Here is a 27,818-nt window from a genome sequence, read left to right as displayed (position 1 = left end):
TCAGAAAATTTACGGATAATATTAAATCGCCGTTTTCTCAACATGTTGTTTTTCATTATGGGACAGTTATCCGGGTACCGGCAGCGCAGCAAACCTGAAATAGCGTTTACACAGGTGATGCATTAACTGTTGCCGAGTGTTGTGCCCTTGAAAATTCGGAGTGCTGACTCAAAGTCGGTCATTTTTGGCTTCAACACCGTTTGGTGTTAGGTTGAGTTGTCCATAAAGCTCCTACGCAAATGACTAACCTGACAGAAAGCTTTATTAAATTTTGTCTTTTGCGCTTTTAGAATTCAAAAAAAAAAGTTGTATTCCTATGAATAAATAAATATGTAAAACACGAAACAATATATCTTGATAAAAAAGATGATTTTTTCTGTTTAAACTACCTTCTTCAAATAGTAAAATTCAAAGAAAAAACAACCATTAGTTTCAGGTTCAAATTTTACGTTTTAGAAGAATTTATTTGAATGTTAATGAGGAAACAAAATTAACACTAAAGTCGCTTTTTTCCGCGGAGATCCGTGAGCCGCTCATAAGACGAACGCATAAAATTAAAAAAAAGTATTCGAAATCTGTGTAGAAAAGACGCGTAAAATACGGCTTCAGTGTATATGCAGTTAATATCAATGTAACAGATTAAAGCAGGAAATTGTCATACAACACAAGCTTTCCAGTTAATAGGCCGAACTATAAACGGAAAAAGCACAAGACATGTTTTGAAATTACGCCTTTAGTTAGGCTACACCCAGACCATTTTTAACCCGTAAAGACCCGAGACGGAACTTATTTTTTGAAAATGATCGTTCTCAGCACTGGCGCGGTCGATTTGAGAAAGCTTGGAATATTATTCAAGGGGAATAGTTGCATTAAGTTTTGGTATAGGTACCAACCCATTGGACCCCTCCCCATTTCCGTGAGATGCAAATATGTCTGTGTTTTTTGCTACTTTTTCAAACAGATTGAGCAAATGATGAGAATTTACATAGGTATTAATTGTTCCATGTATCAAATCATGTCAGGTAGATGAAATATGACAAAAAAGAGTGAATTGAGAAGTTTCCAGAATATTTCAGTTCAAAATCACAAAACTACGTATTTTTAAAAAAATTCAAAAAACATTGTCGTCCTTCCAGTTTTTTTTTCTACATTTTTATAATATGGTTTCCTGAATCCATACGTGATGAAATATTTATTCTAGTATGCAAAGATTTTGAGAAAATCAACTTTTCATAAAAACTCGTACTTTATTAAATTCAAACCCATTTTTCTCGAAATATGTGCATGCTAGAATAAATATTTCATCGTGTAGGAATTCAAGAAACCATATTCTAAAAATGTAGAACTAAAAACTTGAAGGAGGACAATGTTTTTTGAAATTTTTTAAAAATACGTAGTTTTGTGATTTTGTACTGAAATATTCTGAAAACTTCCAAATTCATTCTTATTTGTCATATTTCATCTACCTGACATGATTTGATAAATGAAACAATTAATACCTATGAAAATTCTCTTCATTTGCTCAATCTGTTTGAAAAAAGTAGCGAAAAACACAGACATATTTGCATCTCACGGGAATGGGGAGGGGTCCGGAGGGGTGGTACCTATACCAAAACATAAAGCAACTATTACCCTTGAATAATATTCCAAGTTTTCCCAAATCGACCGCGCCAGTGCCGAGTACGATCATTTTCAAAAAATAAGCTTCGTCTCGGGTCTTTACGAGTTAACCAACTGCCTTCACGTGTGCCACTGTTCTCTCTTTAATGTTTGCCGGTTAACTGTTGTACAAGAAAACATGCCAATCTGTACTGAGCAGCCAATGTTTCGATTAGTAATAATTTGCATGCATATAGCATTGCAACTGAGGATAATAAATGCGGCGCTATGTTCAATTTCCGATAAAAGAAAGATATATTGCTCAGCTATGTACACAAATCATTTTGAATTCAAATTATCACGCCCAGAAGAGCCTGGCTGCCGCGTAAAATATTATTTACACAAGTTCAATTCTGTCATAATGCATCTCTCTGAAGACAAACAAGTTGAAGATTACACAATACAATCCTATAAAACCGTTAAGATATTCTGCGAACATTCAATACGTCTCCGATCAATCGAACGGCTCAATTGACATTCATAGCAAGTATCGCGCACGCTCTAGTTGCAAATCGTTCGTTTCCTCGAATCGAACCTCAAATAGACTTATAAACACTTGCTTTTGAGTTAACTTCCGAATGAAATCGAAACAGCAGGGAGACATCCGAAAAACTAAACCGGCCTCGCTTTTGAGGGGTCGTTAAAATTTAGCTTTTTCGCTTGGTTGACAACAAATTAAGACCGCGGTTAACTGTGTTGAACGCACATGTGCAAACATCCGTGCCATCGTTCAGGTTTGCTGCTTTGGCGGTGGTTAATTACGCGCTTGGTAGCACCTTCAGCATAAAACTTCAAGTAAACATGTGCTGCTTCTAGTGCATCTTTTATCGCCACTGTTTGCGGGGACAATTGAAAGGATTGAGTGTTAAAATTCCGATCAAAATTTGTATGTTTTAAATCAGAACATCAGTGTTTTTTGTTCAAATGATAACAAACGGAAAACCTTCTAAAACTTAAAAAAATTACTTCTTCAACAATCTATTGATAATTTTTTTTTGATAGCACTACTAGGGATTTTAATAGTGATACCAAAAACTTCAGATTCAGTCATCCATTCGGAGCAGAATGAGAGATTATCTACGCTAGTGAAATTTTTAAATGACTAACTTGCTTTGCATGCTGCTGAATAGATCAACACTTGAAACAAGTGTCATAAAAATTTGCCAAAGATAATGCCAGTATCGCACAGGGTGGAGCAGCGGCTCAACTAACGATGGAAGCCACCATGGAAATGGAAATCGTCATCGATTTTTACCTTTCTGTGGAGCATTTGTCTTCACAGTCGTTGGTTGATGGCAGACTTCAGAAGGCGTGAAGTGTCCTCAATGGTTGGAATTGTTTCAGTTGATTGTGGAGAACGCGATGATACAGTTCGGAAGCAGGATATTTTGTGCGAAACTTTGGCTGGCTGTTTGAGAAGAAACCAACCAATAGATTGTTGTGTAAAATGTTATCATTTTTGGGCATATGAACAGATGTTTTGGGATTAAGATGAATATGAATAGCGGGGGTGGATTTGTGAAGGCTTACAGCAACAACTGGCTGTCACAGTTCGGATTGTACAAGTGAGTGAGATTTGATTTCATAGAACAGTGAACGAAAAGAAGTGGTTTGAGTGAAAACAATTTTGTTGGAAAAGTTTTGTTTATCGATATTTAGGGTCGAATGCTTATAGAGTAGAATCATTTTTTCCGGAAGTGTTTTTCGGTCGACTATAGTTGGATGTCAATTAAAAAAATATAAATCCATAATTTGTTTGATTTCGGCAAAGAAAAAAAGACAGGAGTGCTTGGAGAGCTGCGTAACCGCAAGGTTACAGAGTCCGCTTTGTCAAGCGGGTGGTCGTGGGTTCGAATCTTAGTAGAATCAGGTCATTCGATATCAAAAAGGACTTTCAAGCATGGGTTTATTCTCAGGCTCCCCACCAGTTACCCTTCCTTTACGCTGAAATCTACAATACATTTGCGTGACTTCCTCTTAACAAAAATAAGTCCCTCTTATCAATAAAACTGGCCAGAAGGACGCACAACGAGACTTCTCCAGGGAATTATAATTGGCGATATTTGGCAGATGGAAGAAGGCTTGGTATAGTAGAAAAGTAAGCGTGTAAAAGGAAGGGTAGTACATTACACACAAGCACTGATAAAAAATAATAATAAGCATGCCACTTCTCAATAGCGGTATAGCTAATAATAGAAGTGTGGGATACAGCAGACACCCGGGCATTTCTCACAATAGATCAACGATTCTGGTCGCAGTGAGGAAGTCCATACAGGAGAAAAAAAGATTGATGTTCCAGAGTGTCTTGCTACTTCTGACAAGACTTTAAATTACCCAGTCCAGAAGTTTGTTTTGGATAACCTCCTGTACTTTTAGGCTTCTATCTCTTTTGGGATATTTTACGACCTTCACGATTTTGGAACTTTTTCCGGGACTGGCGGAAGCTGGTCACACTAGGAGATCTTCAGCTTTGAAGGACATAGAAAATAAGTATTTTCAGGGTTGCATCAAAAGTGCACAACGTTCACCAAATGGGTTTACTTTGACTTTCTCAGTCTTATAATAAAATTATTTTACGGCAATATGTTCAAATTGCTCGAAGTTTCGGCCGATTTAAGTGGCTTTAATCGAGGGGAGGCCAATTATAACGTACTGGTCAATATTTAAGTCTTCATATTGCATCACGGAACAGAAACGCCGTAGAAAAATTTCCTAGTTGACTAACCCTTTTCAAAATTCCAGACAAAGAAATATCTGGCAGAGCTGCATGCCACCGCGGGCCGAAGTGTGGCGTGACCACTGACAGTACCTAACAGTACCGGACCAGCAGCGGAAGGTTGCCTAGGGGTGGTGAAGTCGAACATGGGACATTCGACTTTTCGCAAAAGCCACATGTACTCGGAAGCAACTCTGACGGAGCGAATAGGGCCGCTCTCATCACCCAAATGCACTAACTGGGACTGATGCCATTAAGGCCGATTATGGCAACTGGTAGCATAATGAATAAATATGAGTTGAATTTCGTAAAGGTACCACGTCATTGGGCTGGCACCTGCATCGAGCGCCCTTAGTGAAATCGTGTGACAACGGCTTGAAACGGCGGAGTAGTACCCGGTGCAGGAGTCTCCGTCCCATAAAACCTAGCAGGCCTATCAGTACGTTCCGAGTCCATTGCCTGGTGGAAACCAGGCAGGAGTAGGATCAGATGGTTGTTCCTGACTTGCACCGGTCGGGGGAATCATAGTTGCTCATAAGGCGCTATGGCTGCCTACCTTAGCTATGACCTCACTGCTGCGGTATAGACCACCATGGGACCATATAGGCGACTACTCCATCATGGACAAGGACAGCGGTTGGAAAGGGAACCTATTAATAAAAAAAATTAGGTAATAAAAAAAAATAAGTAAAAAACCAGTGACGGGTGCAGAAGGACTACCAAAGCTCTTCGCGCGAGGTGGCATCCAGCGGTCTCCGCGGAAGAAAGTGGAGACGGATGCGGCGTAGTCCGGAGGTGGAAAAACGGTCCCTTGCTAGTCAAGGCCATCGAAAAGTGTATGGCATGTGATCGAGAGTGGCGGCGCTGTCCGAACAACTCGATACCCCAATCGATTTCTTGGCGAATAGGCGGAAAATCGCTAGTGACTTGAAGCAGACCCTCCTCCTACTGCGGATTAGCATTGATGAAACCAGGAAAGAACACAAGGAACTCGTAACTCGAGTGGAGGCGGCCGAGAAAGTCCCAGGACCAGGAGGGCAACTACATCTGTACCTCTACATACAGACTCCCTCTCGTTTGCGGCGGTCTGCTCTACGGGGCAGGTCGCTAAGCGAATGAGGTAGTCCCCGGAGTACCGTAGAGGGTGGGAAGCGTCAAGAAGGTGCGACGTTTTTCCAGCAATCTTTTCGATCATACCAATCAAATTTCTGATGACCTCGTATACGGATTTCACACTAATTCCACCAGATGTTGGCAGCAATCACCCAGAATTCCATGAAACTTTGTGGATGTGTAACTTCCAGTGTATACAATGACTGATTAAATGATGCTGATTTTGGCTGCCACAAAGTGTCACTCATTGAGATATATTAATTGAAAAATGAGTAAAATTTAGGACCAAAACTAATGTTCTGAGCAAACCATTCTATATACAATATTGAAATCTTAAGAAAAGTTGTGTATCTTGATGATATCAACAACTTTGTAAAATATGTCAACTCGATTAAATGCGATTCAAACTCAAGAAACTCAATAAATTGATTTTAAGGGGGTGTTGACAGAAATTTAACTGTAGTTCAATGGTTTCACGATATCGACACTTAGTGTCTTCGAAAAAAATCCATGAATTTTATAGTTCTACAATTTTGCCGAAGACCTAAATTTGATATCTTGCAACTAGATGTTTTTTTTTTTATTCTCGCTTATTTTCCGTCGGTCTGGTTCCGCCACTGTTGTGGCCAATCACCGACGCCCAGGGAGGCGACTCCACACCCAGGACCCTAACTCACGGCCCGTTTATTAACGGACCGGCGCCAACGGCTCTACTTCCTCATGCGATGGAAGGCGTGATCCCAGAGATTTTTCGCCTCAGAAAATCTCCCGGTGTCGGCTAGGATTGAATCTAGACCAGTTGGGTTGGTTGTGAGTGGATCACGCCACCTCACAACCATCGACACCTATGTCGGCGGTGGGATTCGAACCCAGGCGTCGAGCGTGGTTGGCGGAGACGTTACCAACCACACTAGGCCCCCGCTGCGCAACTAGATGTTGTTACTTTTATTTTGACTGAATACCCCCTCAATAACATTTTCAATGAATATCTTAAAATATTTACAATTGCATATTAGAAAACTTCTCTGAAGACACCTATATGCTAAAACGTCGAAAAAGTCTTTTGTCCGCCTTTTTCAGTTTGGTCCCACTGTGTGGTGAGACGATACTTGAGCTCCGGAAGGACGCCAAAAATAAGGGATTACCTACAAGACGATAGCCGAGACGGTCCTGGGGAAAGATGTGCTAGTTCGGGCACTCACCTCAAAGGTGACTCTCCAGCTTAAGGGGTTATATACCTTTTTAGTTTTCAAAAAACCGAGAAACATTTTATTGCAGTATCTTCAAATACAACATTTTGAGAACATTTTCACAAATTTTCATAAAGATCTGAGCAATAGGAAGAAAGTTTGAGCGATTTGCAGCGCGCCTCGCCACGGCCGCCTAAGCTAAACTTGAAACTTTACACGCGATTATCTCGGAATAGTATTTTCCGAAAAATGACTTTGCCGTGATCCTGATTGCGGGAAAACTACTGAACCGATTTCCTTCATCTTTTTTTTTTTAATTTTCGTTAATAAATTCGCAGGTCCTTGAACGATCGCTTTTTGAAACACACAGCTACATTTTGCCGTAAAAAAAAATTAATGCAATTTTTGGCGCTCAAAACGTGCATTTTTTGGGAAAAACGTTCCCGTTTGCACTGAAAACAAAATACTCATAAAAGCGATCGTTCCAGGACCCGGCACACTTCTAAACTAATGAAATAATATGAGTTTTTTGATTTCGGTTGACCCGCTGAGTCTCTATCAGGATCACAGCAAGCCTCTGCAAAAAAATAGCGTTTCGGGGAAACGGCCATTACTCCAGTAATAATTGGTATATCCCAAAATCAAACATATTTTTTTGTTGTTGATAAACTGCACTTGAATATCCTTCGAATAAAAAATCCGCGTGAAAAAAACCGTTAATCCGAAAATCCGTGTAAAAAAATACCTAGTAAAAAATCTGACTGTATCTCTGACGATTCACTTTCATCAAACCACTTTGAATTATTACGCATTAGTAGATACTTTAAAAATTCAACACACCTAAAATGTTTCAACTTAAACTTAACAAATGCCAGATGCTTAATTGTAACGGTCAACGCGTGAGAGATTCGTCTTATTACTCTAGTGAGATTCAACCAATGAAAAATTTCGATCGCAGTGAGCGTTGTGACCTGGAATCGAAAACACTTATTGAGCAATTTTGAAAAATTCTGCTCCTTGCCACACCAGAAAGTTAAATATCTCAAGAAAATCAGGACAAATGCTAAAATATAAAAAATTAATCAGGACGCCCAAATAGGACTTCAAAATCAGGACATGTCCTGCTAAATCAGGACGAATGGTATCCCTATGTATGTCCCGAGCATACTACAGCAACCAGTCATTTGCTTCTGGTACTTCGAGGAAGCACATAAGTTCTGGACCTGTGAGGGTCCCGATAGCGAAGGACTGCGGGGAGTCTCCCAAGTGTATGATATGTTCCGGAAAACGGGACGCCAACTACTTTTTTATAGGCCCCAGGTGCTCAGCCGGTAGGCCGGCTGCGAAATCACGGACGTAAGGGTGACGTAACTGAACCTGAACTATTGCTTCGCGGCCCAGCAGCTGATACACCAAGCAGCCACTGAGTCGTTGTCGGACATCGCCATTGTATCGGTCCCCTACCGCATCTCTCCCGGAAATAGTAACTGGGTTGCGGATAGGTCTAGTGTGGCGGCCATGTGGAACGAGCAAGTTCCCGGTTCAGAAGGTTGTTTCAACCTGCTCCGCCACGTTGGTCTACTGAAAGGTTCACTCAGATGGTCGACCTGTTATCCACGGAGCTATCAGGCCTAACGCCGTAGATAGTGGTGGGCGACTTCAACGCTTGGGCTGTTGAGGGAGGAAGTCGCTTCACGAACCAGAGAGGTCAGATCTTGTTGGAGGCTTTGGCAAAGCTCATCCTAAAACTGGATAACGTTGGGAGCAATTGTACACACAGCAGAAATGGTGCGGAGTCGATCAACGACATAACGTTCTCCAACCCAGGACTGATCAAGAACGGCAGGGTAGACGATGGCTACACTAATAGCGACCATAAGTCGGTTTGCTATAGTGTAGACAACAACGAGAAGCGGCAAGCGACACGTCCGCAACACTCCGACCGTCCGCGGGTGGAATACATCGCAATTCGATGCCGAGGTATTCGAAGAGGCAATGAGACGAGAGCGCGAAGGGGGGCAGTTGGCTCCGCCCGACTGCTGACCAACTAGTTGCCATACTATCGCGAGCGTGCGACGCCACCATGCCTAGAACTGGCCAACCTAGGAATGAGAAGGCACCGGTTTGCTGGTGGACTGATGCGATAGCCGACCTTACAGTGCCTGCCTCCTTACAAGACGGAGGATGCAGTGTGCGCGAAACAGAGGACAGCGCGCCGGGCAACATTCGGTTCTGCAAGAACGATGCTAAAGAGTGCGATAGAGGCAAGCAAGAGGGCCTGCTTCGATAGGCTATGCGCGAGTGCCAATACCAATCCGTGGGATAACGCTTACAGCGTAGGCGTAAATAGATCGCTCTTCACGAAAACCGCTTTAGTATTCTCCAATCAAAGCTTTCTGCAGCGAAAACAATTTGTGACACAAAATGCGGGAGAGATATTTTTATGTAGAAATGCGTGATAGAATATCTAAAATTGCTACAATCAAGTCAGTTGATCTTCTTGCAGACTGGGAAAATGAGTCCCTTGAGAACGCACAGGCTCTGATGTACAGGTCACTAAAGTAAACCGAACAAAACCCGTTTAAAATTTTTATTTGCACACACGACTTGAATGAAATTATTTGATAAACAAGCCCAATGTTTGACATAGATTTTTCTACTTTTACAGATATGAGGCACCAAAGGAATCACCACGAAAGCAATCTCTCCAGCACCGCAAAGTGTCTCTCTACGGGATACTTGCGTTGGCATTTGTTGTATTTTTAATCCTCTTCGTCATAGTGAACAAAGTGGAATCATCTCGACGCGACCTGATTGCGGAAAGCTTCTCCAACGAAACCAGCATCGAATCCAGTATGGGTCATACTGTGCTGACGACACCCTTTTCCTCGAGCAGTGGTTTCGTAATTCTTGGGAGCGATTCGCAACCTTCAACCGGCTTACAGTTACAACAAATGGCTGAAGCACGCCGACAACGTCGATTTCGTCGAGTAGGTCCAGAAAGCCCTGTATATGAATCCACAGACAATCTTGTGTTATTCCCAAGTGCTTACCTGAAGCCACCAAGGTTAGGTAGTATACGAAGGTTTTCGGAAGAATTCTCACTAGCAGATAATCCTCCACCTTCACTGACAGTTCAACCGCGTCCATTTGAAGTACCATTGGTAGTTCCTGGAGTACCCAACCCGTTAGGGTTTCCTAAACCAAATAAAACTTATGAATCAGAAGAAACATTCAACAAGCAAAGTCACGAGAGCCGTGCCGTAAACAATATTCAAGATGTTCTAAGCCAACTAACCTCATCAAAGCATCAAAATCACAAATACTTGCCCTTGTATCAACAGCATCCTTCCGAATTCAGTAACCCAATGTATCAAAACCACCGTGTAAAGTTTTCCGGGATTTACCGTCATCCTAGAAAAAATGGGGACATAACAACGATATTCGGTGACTCGTCAAAACAGCACGAACTTCACGTTGCGAAGCCACAAACTATCAATTCCCAGCTGGGTGTTTCCAACGTTTATATGCCCGACCTATTTTATAATTTTCGGCCAGCAAGTCCCAGCGATGTCAATCTTCTCGCTACCAATCAGTTTCGATTTGCACCAGTGAAAAGTTACGGCACATCGGAAAGAATCCCAAAAGGAATGCCGTTTACAGTCATGCTGGATATTGAACCAATGACAGACGGTGGCATCAGTTTTCGTCGTCCAACAGTAAAAAGAAGACCCATTCCAAATTACTCGACCATGACTTTTCCGCCCTTCTTTAACAACCAACACTTCGCCCAAGTTAAGCACACCATGTCCAATCAATCACCCTCACAGGATGAAGGTTATTACCGCAGTTCAACAACCCTCCGTTTTCGATCGCCAACAGTCAAGACTCAACTGCCGGCAACGACACACGGTAAACTTATGGTGCATCTGAACTTATACCCCAAGAAAACTGATAGAGAACCGCTAGAAGCTACTCGTAAATTTGAACTGGAACAGAGTGACTATGACATCAACCGGTTGAGTTTGCAAGGAGGAGCCGTTTTGCCTGATCCTGAGGCTTACAAAGTTAAACCCACCGTAGAACCTGTGCGCAATTATTTGGAGGTTTTCCCGGAGAGTGATAGTAGTAGTACAACAACCACCACCACCACCACCACCACCACCACCACCACAACGGTTGCTCCACCGAAGACTTCAACTCCCCCAGCACAGCCGAAGGTTATCGTGGAAACTGTGAAATCGGTTGAAATTCCCTCCACGGCAACTTTTGCGATCGAAGGGAAGTATGGTTCGCTCCTGCAGACTAATCAGTCGCCACAACAGCTATTGACCGTAACCAGTGCTACGGTGGATCCTCTGTTGAATCATGGTTTCAAGGCAACCAATTTAAGTGTGATTAGTTTTAACGCAAATGACGCAGTTTAGAACATCGACTGCAAAGTTGTTACGCAATCAGTATTTATTGATCGTATCACTAAATTTAAGTAAGTCGGTTTCAAGTATTTAATGTGATGTTTAAGAAATTAAACAGAGTCGCAATAAATGATGTTACATAGTTTTTTAAAAATTATTTTAGATCGAATGAAAACTTGGGCGTGCGTAGGATTTTCGTATATATGTAGTGTGGAAAAATGATACGTAACCCTGATCTTGTATTTTTTATAGTTTTTGCTTCCTAAACCTTGCATTTGCATCTAATTCATCTAATATATTTATGACCTGACAAATCTGACTGCATTTTCAAAAATACTTTCCATATCGCGTTGATGTACAAGATTGTCAATACGAGATTTCATAATTTTTAGCTTTTGTGTAGCATGAGCCATTTAACAAAAAAATATCAGGCATATTTTTTAATTTTATTTTTGTCTATAGGTTCGCAATCTCTGATGAGTTACAAATAATATTGAATGCTCAACCCATTCAAATTGTTACCATTTTGTTCAAAAATTACCAATAATTTACGTTTTTTATTGTCATCGCATTGCAAATTCACTTTAAAAAATCGTACACCACTGTGTTGATGAAGGTTTTAAAAAATCTTATTGGAAATATAATTCAAAGTAGCAGACAAATATTGAAATGATTTTATTTGTTATTACTAGCTGACCAGGCAAACTTCGTCCCGATTATAATTTTCTTTATCTGAATGACTTGAAACATTTTAAATTGATTCCCTTTCATCAAAAGATTGACATCGCGATCCGTTTACAGTCTGAAAATGCATGACGAGTCAGATATTGGATACGTTCAAACTCAAAAGACAGATTGGTTTTATCGGAATGAGAATTTCCTACCCTTTTGGCTTCTGTACACCACCTCGATTCTGGAACACAGACAGACAGACAGACAGATAGACAGACAGACAGACAGACAGACAGACAGACAGTTTTATTTTTATTATTTTTGTTTTAATTTCAAAAAATTTGCCAAGCTAGAAAGTCATGTCTCCGTCAGCGCCCCACTTCAGCTGTCAAAATCAAAGTAAGAGCATTCGAGCAGTTTTCATATAATTTACAAAGTGCTCGCAAAAGAAAAAAAAAATGTCAATAAAAAGCGACAATTGACAGTGTCACTACTTGCTGATGATTTTAAATTAACATTGACTAATTCTGGCTATTGGCGCTCTAGCGAATTTAAATATTTTTAACTGCTCTTTTTTACCGAGCCTCGCTAGTGGCCTTTTTTCTGGAATTTGACGTGAGGAAAGATTCAAGTTGGGTGAAGGGAGGGAGCCTAAGAATATACTCATGTTTAAAAGTCCCTCCGACATCAAACAGTCGGATTCTACTAAGATTCGAACTAATAGCCATTCGCTTGTCAAAGCGAATTCTGTAACCTTAAAACTACGAGCTCTACTACGTAACACTGTTGAAGAAATCTTCCAAAAATTAAAGTTTAGTATTAACTACTGGAATGGTCTCTAGAATAGGAAAAAAATATAATTAAGGTTTATAATTCCTAGTATTTTGATGAATTGTATAATGCAATTCATGACATTGGCATGACATAATATTGAATTAGCTGTCGTTTTGCAGTTTTCAAATTTCTCTTTAGAAGCGTCACCCACAAAAAAGAAAAAGCACAGAGTCATGGCATTAATAATTCTTTATTTTATTTACTAAAATTTTTTATTTACTAAAATGTATCTTCGTCGTTGCCGCTTTTTCGTCCACACCGGTGTTCAACACTACAAGGTCGAAATAATTTTTTTATAACTATTGCTATTGAGTATTATTTTGTAGCATTGCTGCTTGGTAACGAGTTACTGTGCCTAAAAACAACAACTATGCGGACGTCCTTTTACCAAGCATCATCATTACGAACGTCATATGAATCTTATCATCTTCTGACGTTTGTCGTTCGTTCCCATCGTCGTCTTAGCTGCCCCGCCTTTGCCGTAGTCATCAGCCGTGAACGAAAACTTACAAACTATAGCTTGCATGTAATGTAGTCAAGTCAACAGTACAGTTTTGTGCAGTATGTAGGGCAGTGTTGAGGTTCATTCTATGGATCTCTCTTTATAACATCTAACGCACAAGAAAATTTGTTTGTACTAGAAACGCATCTGCCCTTGCTTAGAACTTTTTATGAAAAAAGACGATGTGACTGTCTCGTGACACTAAATATAAACCGCTTTGTAGCAAAAGTTCAAAGAAAAGCACTAGAAAGATAGTTTTTTTTTAGAAAAAGTAAGGCGAAAACAATATCTAATACTAAATAGTCCTACTTATGTACAAGATAATGGCTGTTGGAGCGTATTGTTCCTAAACTTGATCAGTTATTAGTTGGCTTTTGGTAGTTGTTAAAAGTTGAATGGTATGGCAGGTTTCGGATAAGAATAACCGGTGCTTTGCTCTGGAGGCAAATATTCTGGAGCAGCTGTGGTAGGCCGTGGCCGGGTTGTAGTAGTCGTTGGCCGAGTGGTGGTTTGCCGGGTCGTGGAAGGTGGAAGATATTCTTGGGCCGGCGTGGTTTGACGGGTTGTGGTTCTGGTAGTTGTGGGGGTAGTCCGGGTTGTGCTTACTTTTTGAGGAAGCGTGAAGCTTTGTTCAGGTTTTTCGTATACGTAACCACAGGATCCATCAGGGTTTTGTTGGTCTGGTGGACACTTTGTGGTCGGTATGATTCTTTGAGTGGTCGTGGTTGTTCTACGTGTTGTTGTGGTTGGGCGAGTCGTTGTTATGGTTGTTCTCCTTGTTGTTGATGGCGGTAGATATTCCTGAGCAGGAGTAGTTCGACGAGGAACTGTAGTTGTTGGCTGCCAAATAAAAGTTTATATTTTTCTATTTGAATTACCTAACTTTATAAATATGAGCTCAACTCACCCTCGTAGTTCTGACAGTTGTTGTTGTAGGTCTTGTAGTTGTAGTAGTTTGCTGTAGAACAAAGAAATTAATATATGGGTTACTGAAGCTGCAAGATTTTGGGTAAAATATTTTTGAGAGTTCGAAATTAAAACATTTACATCAGCGCACAGTATTGATTGTGATGATACTCAGTAGTTCTGTGAACTTACCCTTGTGGTAGTGGTTGTAGGCCTTGTGGTTATCCTGGCGGTCGTCGATGGTGGTAGGTATTCCAGCGCTGGAGTCGTTCGACGTGTTGTCGTTCGGGTAGTTGTAGTAGTGCTTACTTTTTGAGGAAGCGTGAAGCTTTGCTCTGGTTTCTGATAAATATATCCACATGAACCATCAGGGTTTTGATTTGAAGGAGCACATTTGGTGGTCTGGATTATACGTTGAGTCGTCGTCGGTGGACGTGTGGTTGTTGTCGTACGTCTCGTAGTGGTTGTGGTAGGACGCGTCGTTGTTCTCGTAGTGGTCGAAGGGGGTAGATATTCCTGAGCGGGAGTGGTACGTCGCGTTGTAGTGGTTGTTGTCTGCGGCAGGAGAAAAAAATATTATAGTTAATATTTAAACGAGAACAAATATATACAAACCCTGGTAGTTGTTGTTGTTGTTGGCCTTGTAGTCGTTGTAGTTCTCTGTGAAATATCGATCGATTAGTTCAAAACGGTCAATTTTTTCTCACACTTACCCTTGTCGTAGTTGTTGTAGGCCTTGTGGTTGTCCTGGTGGTTGTTGATGGGGGAAGATATTCTTGCGCTGGAGTCGTTCGACGGGCTGTCGTTCGGGTAGTTGTAGTTGTGCTTACTTTTTGAGGAAGCGTAAAACTTTGCTCCGGTTTCTCATAGAAATATCCACAAGAACCATCGGGGTTTTGTTGCGAAGGAGCACATTTGGTGGTCTGAATTATACGCTGAGTCGTTGTCGGTGGGCGTGTGGTTGTTGTCGTACGTCTTGTAGTGGTTGTGGTAGGACGCGTCGTTGTCCTCGTAGTGGTCGAAGGGGGCAGATATTCCTGAGCTGGAGTGGTACGTCGCGTTGCAGTGGTTGTTGGCTGAGTAGGAAAAATTAATATAATTGATCCTTACTAGAGGATAAAAATGTAACGAACCCTGGTAGTTGTTCTAACAGTTGTTGTTGTTGGCCTTGTGGTCGTAGTAGTTCTCTGTAAAAATATGGATTGGTAAGTTTGAAACGACCAATTTTTTCTCTCACTTACCCTTGTCGTGGTCGTTGTTGGCCTTGTGGTTGTCCTGGTGGTTGTTGATGGCGGAAGATACTCCTGCGCTGGAGTTGTACGACGCGTTGTCGTTCGGGTAGTTGTAGTAGTGCTTACTTTTTGAGGAATCGTAAAGGTTTGCTCTGGTTTCTCGTAGAAATATCCACATGAACCATCGGGGTTTTGTTGCGAAGGAGCACATTTGGTGGTCTGAATTATACGTTGAGTCGTTGTCGGTGGGCGTGTGGTTGTTGTCGTACGTCTCGTAGTGGTTGTGGTAGGACGCGTCGTTGTCCTCGTAGTGGTCGAAGGGGGCAGATATTCCTGAGCTGGAGTGGTACGTCGCGTTGCAGTGGTTGTTGGCTGAGTAGGAAAAAATAATATAATTGATCCTTACTAGAGGATAAAAATGTAACGAACCCTGGTAGTTGTTCTAACAGTTGTTGTTGTTGGCCTTGTGGTCGTAGTAGTTCTCTGTAAAAATATGGATTGGTAAGTTTGAAACTACCAATTTTTTCTTTAACTTACCCTTGTCGTGGTCGTTGTTGGCCTTGTGGTTGTCCTGGTGGTTGTTGATGGCGGAAGATACTCCTGCGCTGGAGTTGTACGACGCGCTGTCGTTCGGGTAGTTGTAGTAGTGCTTACTTTTTGAGGAATCGTAAAGGTTTGCTCTGGTTTCTCGTAGAAATATCCACATGAACCATCGGGGTTTTGTTGCGAAGGAGCACATTTGGTGGTCTGAATTATACGTTGAGTCGTCGTCGGTGGGCGTGTGGTTGTTGTGGTAGGACGTGTCGTAGTTCTTGTAGTGGTCGACGGTGGCAGATACTCCTGAGAGGGAGTGGTACGTCGCGTTGTAGTGGTCGTTGGCTGAAGTGCAAAAAAGTAATATAGTTAATCCGTTATTGTCGTAGTACTTCTCAGTAATATATTGGTTGATTAGTTACAAACGGTAAATTTATTCTTTCACTCACTCTTGTCGTAGTTGTTGTAGGCCTGGTGGTTGTTCTAGTAGTTGTTGGTGGTGGTAGGTATTCCTGCACTGGAGTTGTTCGACGAGTTGTCGTACGGGTGGTTGTTGTTGTGCTTACTTTTTGAGGGAGCGTAAAGCTTTGCTCCGGTTTTTCATAGAAATATCCACAAGAACCATCAGGGTTTTGTTGGGATTGAGGGCATTTCGTAGTCTGAATTATTCTCCTTGTTGTCGTTGTCGGTGGACGCGTGGTTGTAGTTGTACGTCTCGTAGTGGTCGTGGTGGGACGCGTTGTAGTTCTAGCCGTTGTCGATGGTGGCAAATACTCCTGTGCAGGCGTCGTTCGACGGGTGGTGGTAGTTGTTGGCTGGAATGCGAAATGTAACTGAACTGTGTGTTGAATACTTAGAATCGCAAGTAACTAACCCGAGTAGTAGTTCTTACGGTTGTTGTTGTTCTTCTCGTAGTTGTTGTGGTGCTTACTTTTTGTGGCAGTGTGAAACTTTGTTCCGGTTTCTGGTAGAAGTATCCACAAGATCCATCAGGGTTCTGTTGTGATGGAGCACACTTGGTGGTCTGGATCAATCGCTGCGTTGTCGTTGAGGGGCGAGTAGTCGTGGTTGTTCTTCTAGTAGTTGTGGTCGGTCTTGGTGTTGTAGTTGTTGATTTTGGTGGTAGATACTCCACAGGTGGAGTAGTTCGGCGAGTGGTTGTAGTAGTATAACGTGTTGATACTTTTTGAGGAAGTGTGAAACTTTGTTCGGGTTTCTGGTAGAAGTATCCACAAGATCCATCCGGATTTTGCTGAGATGGTGCACAGTTCGTTGTTTGAATTATCCTTTGAGTCGTAGTTATTCGACGAGTTGTCGTTGTTGGACGCGTGGTTCTAGTCGTGGGTCTGGGAGTTGTGGTTGTGGTAAGCTGAAAATACAGAATGTCAAAATGACCCTTGAACTCTGAAGTTTATATACACACCCTTGTGGTTGTAGTAGGCGTCGTCCTTCTCGTTGTCGTCGTTTCACGCTGTGGAATCGTAAATGACTGCTCGGGTTTTGGATAGGAATATCCACAACTTCCATCTGGGTTCCTAGATGATGGCGGGCAATCCGGCTTCCTAGTTGTGGGTCGCGCAGTAGTGGTTGTCCTTCGCGTAGTCTGAAATCAATCCAAATCTTATTAGTCACGCTTTTTCTAGTAATACTGGCTCTCTAAGGTTTCCTGTTTCCAATACCGTTGTAGTTGTGGTCGGTGTTGTCCGCTTAGTAGTTGTCGTCGGTAGTAGGTATTCCACAGCAGGAGTTGTTCTTCGTGTAGTCTGGGATTGCATAAACAAAGCCATTATATCATCTGAATTTGGATCTCTGAAGCGTAACTTACCGTAGTAGTACGACGAGTAGTCGTTGTGGTTGGTCTGGTGGTTGTAGTTGTTTGCCGTTGAGGAATAGTGAAGCTTTGCGCTGGCTTTGGGTAGTCACAGCTACCATCGGGATTCTGAGCGCCTATGGCACATTTTTTCTCCGTCGTAGGAGGTGGCGGCGGCGGCGGGCGAGTTGGTGTTTCGAATGGTACCTTTGGTTTGTCGTAATGGTAACCATCGAAGGAGATATCATTTCGTGAGTATCCCCCACGAAGCAGTGTGGAAATGTCTGCGTAACATGAGGCCACCAATGTGAGTAATACAACAGTACTCCTCTGGAATGGAACAAGGTTGATAAATCGTTAGTTGTTGGAATGAAATTCAGAAAAAATTTTTTTTTTGGGATCACAAGGTATCACAGTTGCTTAAGGTATCACAAATACTTAAGGGTCGCACTACATCAGCAATTCAGAAGAACCATTTTGGAGGTCAGGAACAAGCTGCTCTTTGAAAGAGCGAGAAAGGATTTGTGGATAAGATCCTCCAAAAACATCGACGCAAGCGAAAAGCGATAGGAGCTTAAGTGATAAAAAATGTTAAAAAAGTATCACAGTTAAATGCTTGAGGGTCGCACTTCATCAGCAATTCAGAAGAACGAATAATAAATACAGATATCACCCACACCTCAACACACCTACCGGTAAACCGGTATACGTGAAGGTAAATTTTATTCTGTCTTTAATGTTGTAAGATTGAGCTCCGTAGCCGTAAGGTTATTGAGTTCACTTTGACGGGTTCGGATCTTAGTAGAATCAGACCATTTGGTTGTCAAATGACTTTAACATACCCTTCCCAACCAAATACCGATAATTTTCAAATTGAAAACCTTTTAAAATAAAACTTGGATTAATGATGCTATTGGAAAAAAGTTTTTATTAATTGTGGTATTCTTTTGGAGGGTTACTGTATTGATAACCACTCTGTTATTTGTTTGACAACTGGTTAATATCTATGACTATATATAATAATCCTACCTAGATAAATCGACCAGGATGTTGAAGAGGAAGGCCGAGAGAGAAGTGGCTACATCGCTGCGTGCGCTTGGCCGGGAGGTCAGTGCAGCCGGCCAAACAGTGAAAAAGTACATGGCGAACATGGATATACATGATAGGAAGCGGCGGTCCCGTCCGATGGTCTCGGAGCTGCAGGCAGTGACGCAGTGGCAGCGCCTAAATATAATAGCCTCGTGGCAATGGTGATGCATGGCGAGATCTTTCTTAAGCATAGTTTACAGTTCCAAGCGAAGTGAAAAATTTGACAAGTGAAAAAGCGTAAATTTTCGCTTGCGAAAACTGTCGTGAAAATTCGTTTGTGGAACACGCAGGTATTTCACCAGCCTGCAGTTTACAGTTTAAGTGAAGCGAAATTCACGAGTTTACACTCCGAGCGAAGTGAAAATTGGCTGCAACTGACAGAATATAAACTCACGCAAGATTTCGCTTGCTGCTGCTTTTTTCACTAGGGTTTGCATGCGTAAAAAAAGTAAACCCCAGTGAAAAAGATGAGATCCACAACCTTCGATTTCGCAGGATCGAATTTGTTTACAGTTCCAAGCGAAGTGAAATTTTTGCAGGTTGCATTTTTCACGAGCGTGAAAAAATGAACATTTTGCATGAGATTTTCACTTCGCTTAGAACTCTAAATAGGGCTTTACTTCGGACGGCAGCGACTGACATTGTATTTTAGTTCCCCCACAAAGAAAGTTACTTTCGAGGTGAAGTTGATTTCACACACCAAGTTCTCTAAGAAGGTGCTGCTGTGACAGACAATCAATGAAAAGAAGATGTCAAAGCACTGCGGAAAGTTGCGTCGTTCATCAAGGAGTATCATAAGGGCTAAGACGCGGTGTTCTAGCCGGATCTGGCATCAGTACACTACTCGAAGTGCTCGTTGGAGAGATGGAGCGGCTGAATATTTTGGCGATATCGCTCCATGAAAGTATAATTAAGCGGTATTGGTAGGATGGGAATGAGACTCGATATAGTAGAGCAGTAAGCTTGTAACGGAAGAGTAATAGTGATGCTGCCAATAATATGAGGTGCGGAGTAGTGATGGGACACTTATCGATACTTTTCGATAATATCGATAAGTGCTTGACATCGATATTATCGTTAATTTTTTGACGTTAACGATAATTATCGATATTATAAGGGTGAGCACAAGTCAGTGCGGCTGGTTACTGGAGGAGACCCAAAAGAAGGATACCTCACCTACCCTTCCCCAGGAGTTGTTTTTGCCGCTGGGTATTTGTTGCTATTCGACAAGATTTAGCATTGTTGGGGGTAGTGTAAAGGTTCGCCCCGGATGTCACTGAGTTTCTGAGAAATGATGGTAACTAAAAAGGTATTTATAGTTTTTAGTTTCCTATGAACGAATGAATTCGACAACTCAGTACTGGAGAACTTTGAAAAAATATCCAAACTTTTCGCACCATCTCATAAAAAGCAATGACACGAAATTCTTATAATATGATGGACATGCATAGCGGCAGTCTATTGGTAATTCTCTGGTAATTATTTAGTTTAACTTGGAACTGTTTAAGTTTAAAGTATCTGTTACCCAACAAACAATTTTTAGTTCCACTAAAAATCCAAATCAACGAAATTGTTGCGCCAAAAAAAGTATCCTGATTTATACAGGGGGTGGAAAAAATAATTGAGATAAAAAAAATTCTCTTTACTTTACGAAAAATGAATCAATTTTGATAACCAGTTTCATTCCACTGGCAAACAGTATTATATTAGTATTACTTGGGAACTTGGTGTGACCATCCTACACCGAAAATGTTTCGGATTTCAAGAGTGTGTGTCAAAGTGTACATTTTTGCAACGCATAGAACGTTTTAGGCAACTCAATTGTCTATCTAAAATACTTCATTTAAAAAAATCTGAGATCACCGATATTTTCTAAAATCATTTTTAGTTTTTAAAATTATAGTTTTTCAGAGCAGGATCTTAAACTCATTTTTTTATATTTTTGAAGTAGGCTGACCAGATTTTCTCGGGATAAAAACGGGACAAACGGGTTAAAAAAACGGTACACATGTTAACATTTATTTTTGAATTTTTTTTCCAACCAAAGCATGCAAACAATTGGGACTGCTTCGATGAACTTACCCCATCCTGAAGAGTGCAATTTTCAGCAATGAGTTCCTGAAATTTGTCACATGATGATCGAATTTTGACTAACAATTATCATGGTCTCAACTTTCAATCTGACCTTTTTAAATGTTAATCCAGATAAATTTTCAAACGCAAGTTTGCAAAGTTGCTTGGTTTAATAAGACCTACACACCCACAATGTTCGATTGAATTCTGCTAGAGTGCTGCAAGCTCAAAGAAAATTAGTACCCAACAGGGAAAAAACCGCCAAAATCAACACCCATACTTAATAAATTCATACCTCGATGATTCCTTGGCGAATTTTCAATCTTTGGCTACCAATGAACCTGAAATTAATTTTGATGTATTGACAACATATAAACCTATGTGAAACAGAATGTCAGAAAAAGTTCTACGCGTTGCAAAAATGTACACTTTGGCACACACTCCGGAAATCTGAAACATTTCCAGTGACCCTTGGTCACGTCCAGTTCTCAAGTTATACTAGGAATCTAGGACAGTTTTCCAGTAAAATGAAACCTGTTTTGTCTGAATTGATTCATTTTTCGTGAAGTTTTGGCCATTTAAAAATTGACAGAATTTTGCCTGCTTCAATTATTTCCCTTATTACACAACCTTAAAAATGAACTTCGGCTTGAAACTACTCCGTAGAAAGCACTCCCGGCGTAAAACTCAAAGACTTTCCAAAACAAACTGTTTAACTCGTCCGGTAGTTTGAATTATCATTCGCAGTATCGTAAGATTTGTCATTCAAGGCCTTAACACAATGGATACGTTGCGGCTGCGCACTGGCGTAGCGTGGTGGGGGCGGCGGGGGCGGTCCGCCCCGGGTGTCACCCTTCAGGGGGTGACACCCATGAGGAAAATTTTCATACGTATCACCTTCAAAAGGGTGATATCCGTGAGATTAACTATCAATTAGGTGGAGGTCACTGTGAAATCCCGAAAATTATATAAATTTACTTTTAAGAAAATAATCGCAACCATTTTTTCAAAAATCGGTAGATTTAGTTAAATCGAAAACGAACGTGATATCTCTCATAGTTTAGGGTAACAAAATGATTTCACTGCAACCTGGCGGGGGTGACACCCATGGGAAATGGGGGGTGCCAAATTTTCCGCCCCGGGTGTCACCCGGTTACGCTACGCCACTGCGGCTGCGTTTGCGGCAATTCGACAGTTAGCCCATACATTTACTGTCAAATTGACGCCAACGCAACGCAAACGGATCCAATCTGTTTGGGCCGTAACTATAACCGCAATAACGTTTGCGGTAAAAAAATGGACAAAAATTGCCGATTTCATGGGTTTCAAAATGGCATCAAAAACAGACATCCGCACTTTGTGGACACCGGGTATGCCGGTTCTGGCATCTACAACATTTTGACACTATTGGACAATGATCAGAGCATCGAAAGAAAACCCGGTTCTGGTCGGCCAACGACCCTGAGTGACAAGAAGCTTGCTGATAACCAAAAGGATGCTGAAGAGGAAGACCGAGGGAAAAGTGGCTAAATCGCTGCGTGCACTTGGCCGAGAGGTTGATGCATGCTCTAAAACAGTGAAAAAGTATCTGGAGAACATGGACATGCATACAAGAAGCTGCAGTCCCGACCACTGGTCTCGGAGCTGCAGGCAATGACGCAGTGACAGCGGTTGAATAAGATGGTCAAGTCGATTTTCCCGGCGAATCGCGACGTGGCAGTAGTGATGGACGACTAGACCTGTCTCACCCTGGATGGCAACGACTAGCAGGGTTCTTCGTATTTTACCTCCCCCACGAAGGAAGTGAGCACCGAGGTAAAGTTTATTTCACAGACCAAGTTCCCCAAGAAGGTGCGGCTGTGGCTGACAATCAGCGAGAAAGGGATGTCAAAGTTACTCTTCTTTCGCTCCGGGCTGGCCGTGAACGGGGAAATTTATAGTACGAAGTGCCTGACAGACGTTGCGTCGTTCATCACGAAATACCATAAGCGCGAAGACACGGTGTTCTGGCCAGATTTGACGTCGGCCAACTACTCGAAGCGATCGTAGGAGGAGATGGAGCGGCTGAATATTGATGTGGTACCGAAGTCGGCGAGTCCGCCCAATGTCCCCCACCTGCTTCTCATCGAGAATTTCTGGGACTTGAAGCGCAAGATCTATTCCAACAATTTTGTCGCGAAAACGGAGGAGGAATTAATAAAAAAAAACGAAGAAAGAGCTTAAAAACATGGCTACACGCATGTTTTCGTCCGCCATGGCAAATGTTACGGTTAACTGCCGGAAGGCCGCACGCAAGGACGTAATATATTTTTGCGAGGAAGCTAACATGATAACCTTGCATGGGAAATTCATCCAACTTATTTATCTGTCATAGTTTTTTTTTCATCACCATCTGAAATAGTTTTTCTTCATCATCTGAAAATTTTTTTTTTTACCGCAAACCTTAGCTGTCAAATTATCGATACTTATCGATAATATCGATAAAACCCCCGGAATTATCGATTGTTATCGATGTACGTTTTGGGCGATATTTCCCATCACTAGTGCGGAGTACAGAAAACATCTGGGCAATATCACAATAGATCAAATGTCTCTGGTCGCAGGGGCAAGTCCACTCAGAGTCACGTAATGTGTGAGATCACGTTTGATTCTGTTTGGATGGCTATAATCTTCACAAGTACTATAACAGTGGTTTCCGACCTTTTTGCCTTCGCGACCCCTTTTATTGACTACAAAGAGCTTCGCGGTTCCTGAAAAGATCTTCAGATACAAGTTTTGCATTCCAGGCTGCGTTTGTCAGTATCATATCGTCCTGCACGTCTGCTTTGTTCCATGTCTTGGTCTTGGAGAAGGGTTGAAAATCCGCTCGCGCAGAGGTATTGGTTGTGAACCACTGCACTATAACAACACACTTGCAGCTATTACACCTTCTCACACTATCTCCTCATCTTTATGTAACTACCTCTCTGAACGGAATCGACTACTGATAGTTTCTGAAATGGTGAAGGAGAATACCAATCTACAACGGACCAGACCACCTATCACCATGAGACAGATTTTCGACAAGCTTCGAAAACACAACTTGCAGACATTTACAGACGTTATGGTGGCCTACGATACAATGAAACACAACGAGCTTTGGCAAATAATGCTCGAACACGGTTTTCCGACAAAACTAATTAAACTGTTACGTGCGACGCTTGACGGATTCACATCGAGCGTCAGGACAGCGGGTGAATTTTCGGACGCGTTTGAGACGTTAGATGATCTGAAGCCAGGAGACGGGCTCTCGAACATGCTCTTCGACATGAATTTAGACGGTGCAATACGAGGGGCAGGTGAGCAAAGGAGTGGCACCATCATCACAAAGTGGGAGCTGCGTAGCCGCAAGGTTACAGAGTCCGCTTTGTTAAGCGGATGGTCGTGGGTTCGAATCTTAGTAGAACCAGGCCATCCGGTGTCAAAAGGTTTTGAGCATGGGTTTATTCTCAGGCTCCCCACCAGTTACCCTTCCTTCACGCTGAAATTTACAATACCTTTGCGTGACTTCCTTCTTAATAAAAATAAGTCGCTCTTATCAATAAAACTGGCCAGAAGGATGCACAGCGAAACTTCTCCAGGGAATTATAATTCGTGATATTTGGGTAGAGGAACGAGTATCGGTATAGTAGAACAGTAAGCGTGTAAGGAAGAGTATCACATTACACAAAAGCACTGATGAACAATAATAATAAGCATGCCACTCCTCAATAGCGGTATTGCTATTAACTGAAGTGCGGGATACAGCAGACACCCGGGCATATCTCACAATAGATTTACGATTCTGGTCACAGTGAGGAAGTCCATACAGGAAAAAAAATCATCACAAAGTCTCACATGCTTCTGGGCTTCGCGGACGACATTGATATAATTGATGTAAACCGTAGAGCTGTTGAGGAGACCTTTACGGCTCTCAGAAGAGAAGCTGCGAGAATTGGACTCACCATAAACACTGCCAAAACGAAGTATATGGTAGCTGGTAGAGAGCGTGGTAGTTCTGCGAGTGTTGGTGCTGTGGTGGAGATGGATGGGGATACATACGAAGTGATCGATTATCGATTGCCCTGGTCCCGTAGCCTACAGATTCGTACGAAATTTGCGATCTTTAGGACTCTGATCCTCCTGGTGGCGCTCTACGGACATGAATCGCGTACGTGAAAGGAGGCCGATCGACGGGCGCTTGGGGTCTTCGAGCGTAGAATCCTGCGATCAATACTTGGAGGCAAACAAGAAAATGGGGTTTGGCCCAGTGCATAAATCACGAGCTGTACGAAGTATAGAACACGGCAGGTTACAGTGGGCTGGCCACGTAGCACGGATAGCGGATGAGCGACCGGCAAAGATAATATTCAGCAGAGAACCGGATAGACGCCGACGACTTCGAGGCAGACTTCGCACGCGCTGGATCTTTGTGTAAGTGGAGACTGGAGAGGAGCAGCCCAAGACCGAGTTTTGTGGAGGCGTATTCTGGATTCGGCTTGTTGTGCGAGTAACGTTTTTCTTTTCCTATATCGATGTTCCTCAATTCGGTTAAAATTTTCATTGTTAGTTTTCTCATCTATATAATAACGTAATAATTTGCGCGATCTGAAGATTTTAGATAAAAATTTAGTGAAGTGAAAAACTCATTCAAAGTCTAGTGTTCACAAACTTAAAATTTACTATTATTTTGAATTGTACAGATACTTGGCATGCTTATTTTAAACGACTTTGGGCATTCGTTAATGCTCAGGCTTCTCCACAACTTCTAGACTGAAAGAGGGTTCAAGGTGAGGTCTATAGAAATAGATAGTTTGATGGATAACAATCGGGTTTTTCTTCCATATGAACTTACTCACTGTGACCAGAATCGTTGATCTGTTGTGAGATATGCCCATGTGTCTACTTCATCCCTCACTTCTATTATCAACAAAACCGCTATAGTGTTGTATAATTTGCCCTTCCTTTTACACGCTTACTGCTCTATTATACTGAACCTCAATCCTTCTGCCAAATATCGTCAATAACAAAGTCCCTGGAGAAGATTTGTTGTGCATTCTTATGACCAGTTTTATTTATAAGAGGGGCTTATTTTGTTGAGGGTAAGTTTCACCAAGGTATTCTAGAATTCAGCGGGTAGGAGAACCTGTATGTTAACCCATACTCAAGTTATTTTTGACCTGAAATGGCCTGATTCGAATCTCAGCCTACCACAAATAATAAAGTTAGTAGTTTCCCTATAACATAACATAACAGAAAATCTGGAGCCAAGGGTGGCATTGTGCAGCTTGATTCGAACGATTTTCGCTATTTTCGAGCACGTCACATACTGCCAGTTTTGCTCTAAGCTCGAAAGGAACTGTCACTGTTATTTGTCTTGCGGCTCATCTAACCCGCAAAGCAAAAAAAAACGAAAAGCGATACATAACGCCCACCAGTGATCATTTAGTTTTGTTCGAGTTACTCGAAACAAAATGCGCAACGTCACCTGGCACCGGTGGCCTTTCGGTAGGTTTGTACCGTTTTGGAACCTAGAGGAAAAGAACACAAACATAACCTTACAACATGGCTGACAGCAAAACCTAACCGCCTCCAATATTTTTGCAGAAATAACAATCTTTAATTCAAAACTAATAAAACTGATAGCCAAATATGAAAAAGGTATAGTTTTTTTGATAAAAATATCGACTTGTCTAAATTAATGGACAGCAAAAACAACAATTTTCAAACAGAACACAGACAGTTTACTTATAGTTATTTGTTATGTTTTGAAAATTTTAGAATTTGAAATGTTTAAAAGCTTTTTAACCCTTTTCAAGAAATCTGAGATTATGCAAAACATTGTCTGTTACATTGTTTATCTATGTTTATAACCCTGAACATTCGAGCTTGATACAACAGCTAGCGGCGAACTGGCTCTCAAGCTTATTTAGTTTTTTTAACGTATGAATCATAGTAATAAATTGAATTATTATTAGTGAATTCGTTTCTGACATTTCATAATGATATTTGATATGTTATCATGAGTGTTGAATTGGCAAACTTATTCATTCCTAACCAATTTCACTAATTGATAAGGTAGGCAAACTTCGTTTACATTTCGATTTAGATTTGCATAGCTATGATAACACAATAGCTTTATATGCTACTAATGGCACGTGTCAGCTGCAACCGACCCGATCACTTAAGTTCGTTAGCATATAGATTGTTATCTGTATTCGAGCTTTCCTGGTTATCAAGGTGACTGTGACGCCGCCGCTGTGTAAATTAGAAGAAGAGCGAATCTTTACTTTCGTTTTCTGCCACGATCGCAACAGAGATGCCACCACTAGTAGTAGCATTATCGTATGCAGACCGCTAACACGGGTCTTCTTCGATCATATGTGTTACAAAGTGGTGAGCATAATAAACTGGATCTACTCCCCGCTCTGTTCCGTCTATGATGACGGTGGCGGCGGCGAGTCGCGATTCAAGGTCACAATGAGGAATGTTGCACGTACAACGTCTGCGACTGCTGACGACATCGTGTGTCCTCTCTACATATGGATACTAATTGTCTCCTGCTCGAGTGACGAATTCAATGTCGCATAGGTTACCGAGGAAGAATGATAGAAGCTAATCAATCTGTCATTTTGATGGGTATTTCATTCATGCATGGACTTTTATAAGGAGAGGAAGCGTAATCCGGTACCAGCAATCGTGCCAGCGAACGACCTAACATAATGACATTTAGTAACCCCATTCATGTATGTTTGTACAAGGCAGATTGCTTATTAATTAAGATACTAAACGCTGCAATTGTCGACTTCTGTGAACGAAACAACAAACATATCAATTATTCATAAATGGTTGATAATCGAAAGCAATTAGCGATTGTTTCTTGAGCCGCAGTATTGCAGTGAGAAGATAAATCCCACGAAGTGTAGAACGTCTATAAATTGCACTTAAGCTAAAGGCTTTTCACATTCGGTAGTGTAATTAGGGCTTATTGGAGGGATGATTTCACCAATCAAGGAATGATGGCATCACGAGCAACATATTCTTCATCGTGAGTG

The 27,818-nt window shown here is 41.6% G+C and overlaps 2 protein-coding genes across 2 annotated transcripts in view; one reads left to right on the top strand and one right to left on the bottom strand.

Annotated features, from left to right (window-relative positions):
- Positions 1–2,826: 2,826 nt before the first annotated feature.
- Positions 2,827–11,167, top strand: LOC129724565 (uncharacterized). Its single transcript, XM_055679553.1, has 2 exons — positions 2,827–3,224; positions 9,347–11,167. Exons 1-2 carry the CDS (start codon positions 3,127–3,129, stop codon positions 11,103–11,105), a joined length of 1,857 nt encoding a protein of 618 aa, XP_055535528.1. The 5' UTR covers positions 2,827–3,126; the 3' UTR covers positions 11,106–11,167.
- Positions 11,168–12,778: 1,611 nt separating this feature from the next.
- The window catches only part of LOC129724564 (mucin-2-like), a 56,966-nt gene continuing 41,926 nt past the window's right edge, over positions 12,779–27,818 (bottom strand). Inside the window, exons 2-15 of the mRNA XM_055679552.1 lie at positions 17,599–17,913; positions 17,453–17,536; positions 17,197–17,376; positions 16,648–17,142; positions 16,223–16,588; positions 15,777–16,118; positions 15,669–15,722; positions 15,249–15,611; positions 15,141–15,194; positions 14,721–15,083; positions 14,623–14,667; positions 14,200–14,562; positions 14,009–14,059; positions 12,779–13,941 (exon numbers count right to left, since the gene is read on the bottom strand). Of these exons, the coding sequence (XP_055535527.1) occupies positions 13,486–13,941; positions 14,009–14,059; positions 14,200–14,562; positions 14,623–14,667; positions 14,721–15,083; positions 15,141–15,194; positions 15,249–15,611; positions 15,669–15,722; positions 15,777–16,118; positions 16,223–16,588; positions 16,648–17,142; positions 17,197–17,376; positions 17,453–17,536; positions 17,599–17,913 (3,531 nt within the window). The 3' untranslated portion in view covers positions 12,779–13,485. The remainder of the gene's footprint in view (positions 13,942–14,008; positions 14,060–14,199; positions 14,563–14,622; positions 14,668–14,720; positions 15,084–15,140; positions 15,195–15,248; positions 15,612–15,668; positions 15,723–15,776; positions 16,119–16,222; positions 16,589–16,647; positions 17,143–17,196; positions 17,377–17,452; positions 17,537–17,598; positions 17,914–27,818) is intronic.

Source organism: Wyeomyia smithii, chromosome 2 (assembly GCF_029784165.1).
Source record: "Wyeomyia smithii strain HCP4-BCI-WySm-NY-G18 chromosome 2, ASM2978416v1, whole genome shotgun sequence".
NCBI lineage: Eukaryota > Metazoa > Arthropoda > Insecta > Diptera > Culicidae > Wyeomyia > Wyeomyia smithii.
The sequence above is the reverse complement of the archived record's forward strand: the minus strand, read 5'-3'. Positions and strand labels throughout refer to the sequence as shown.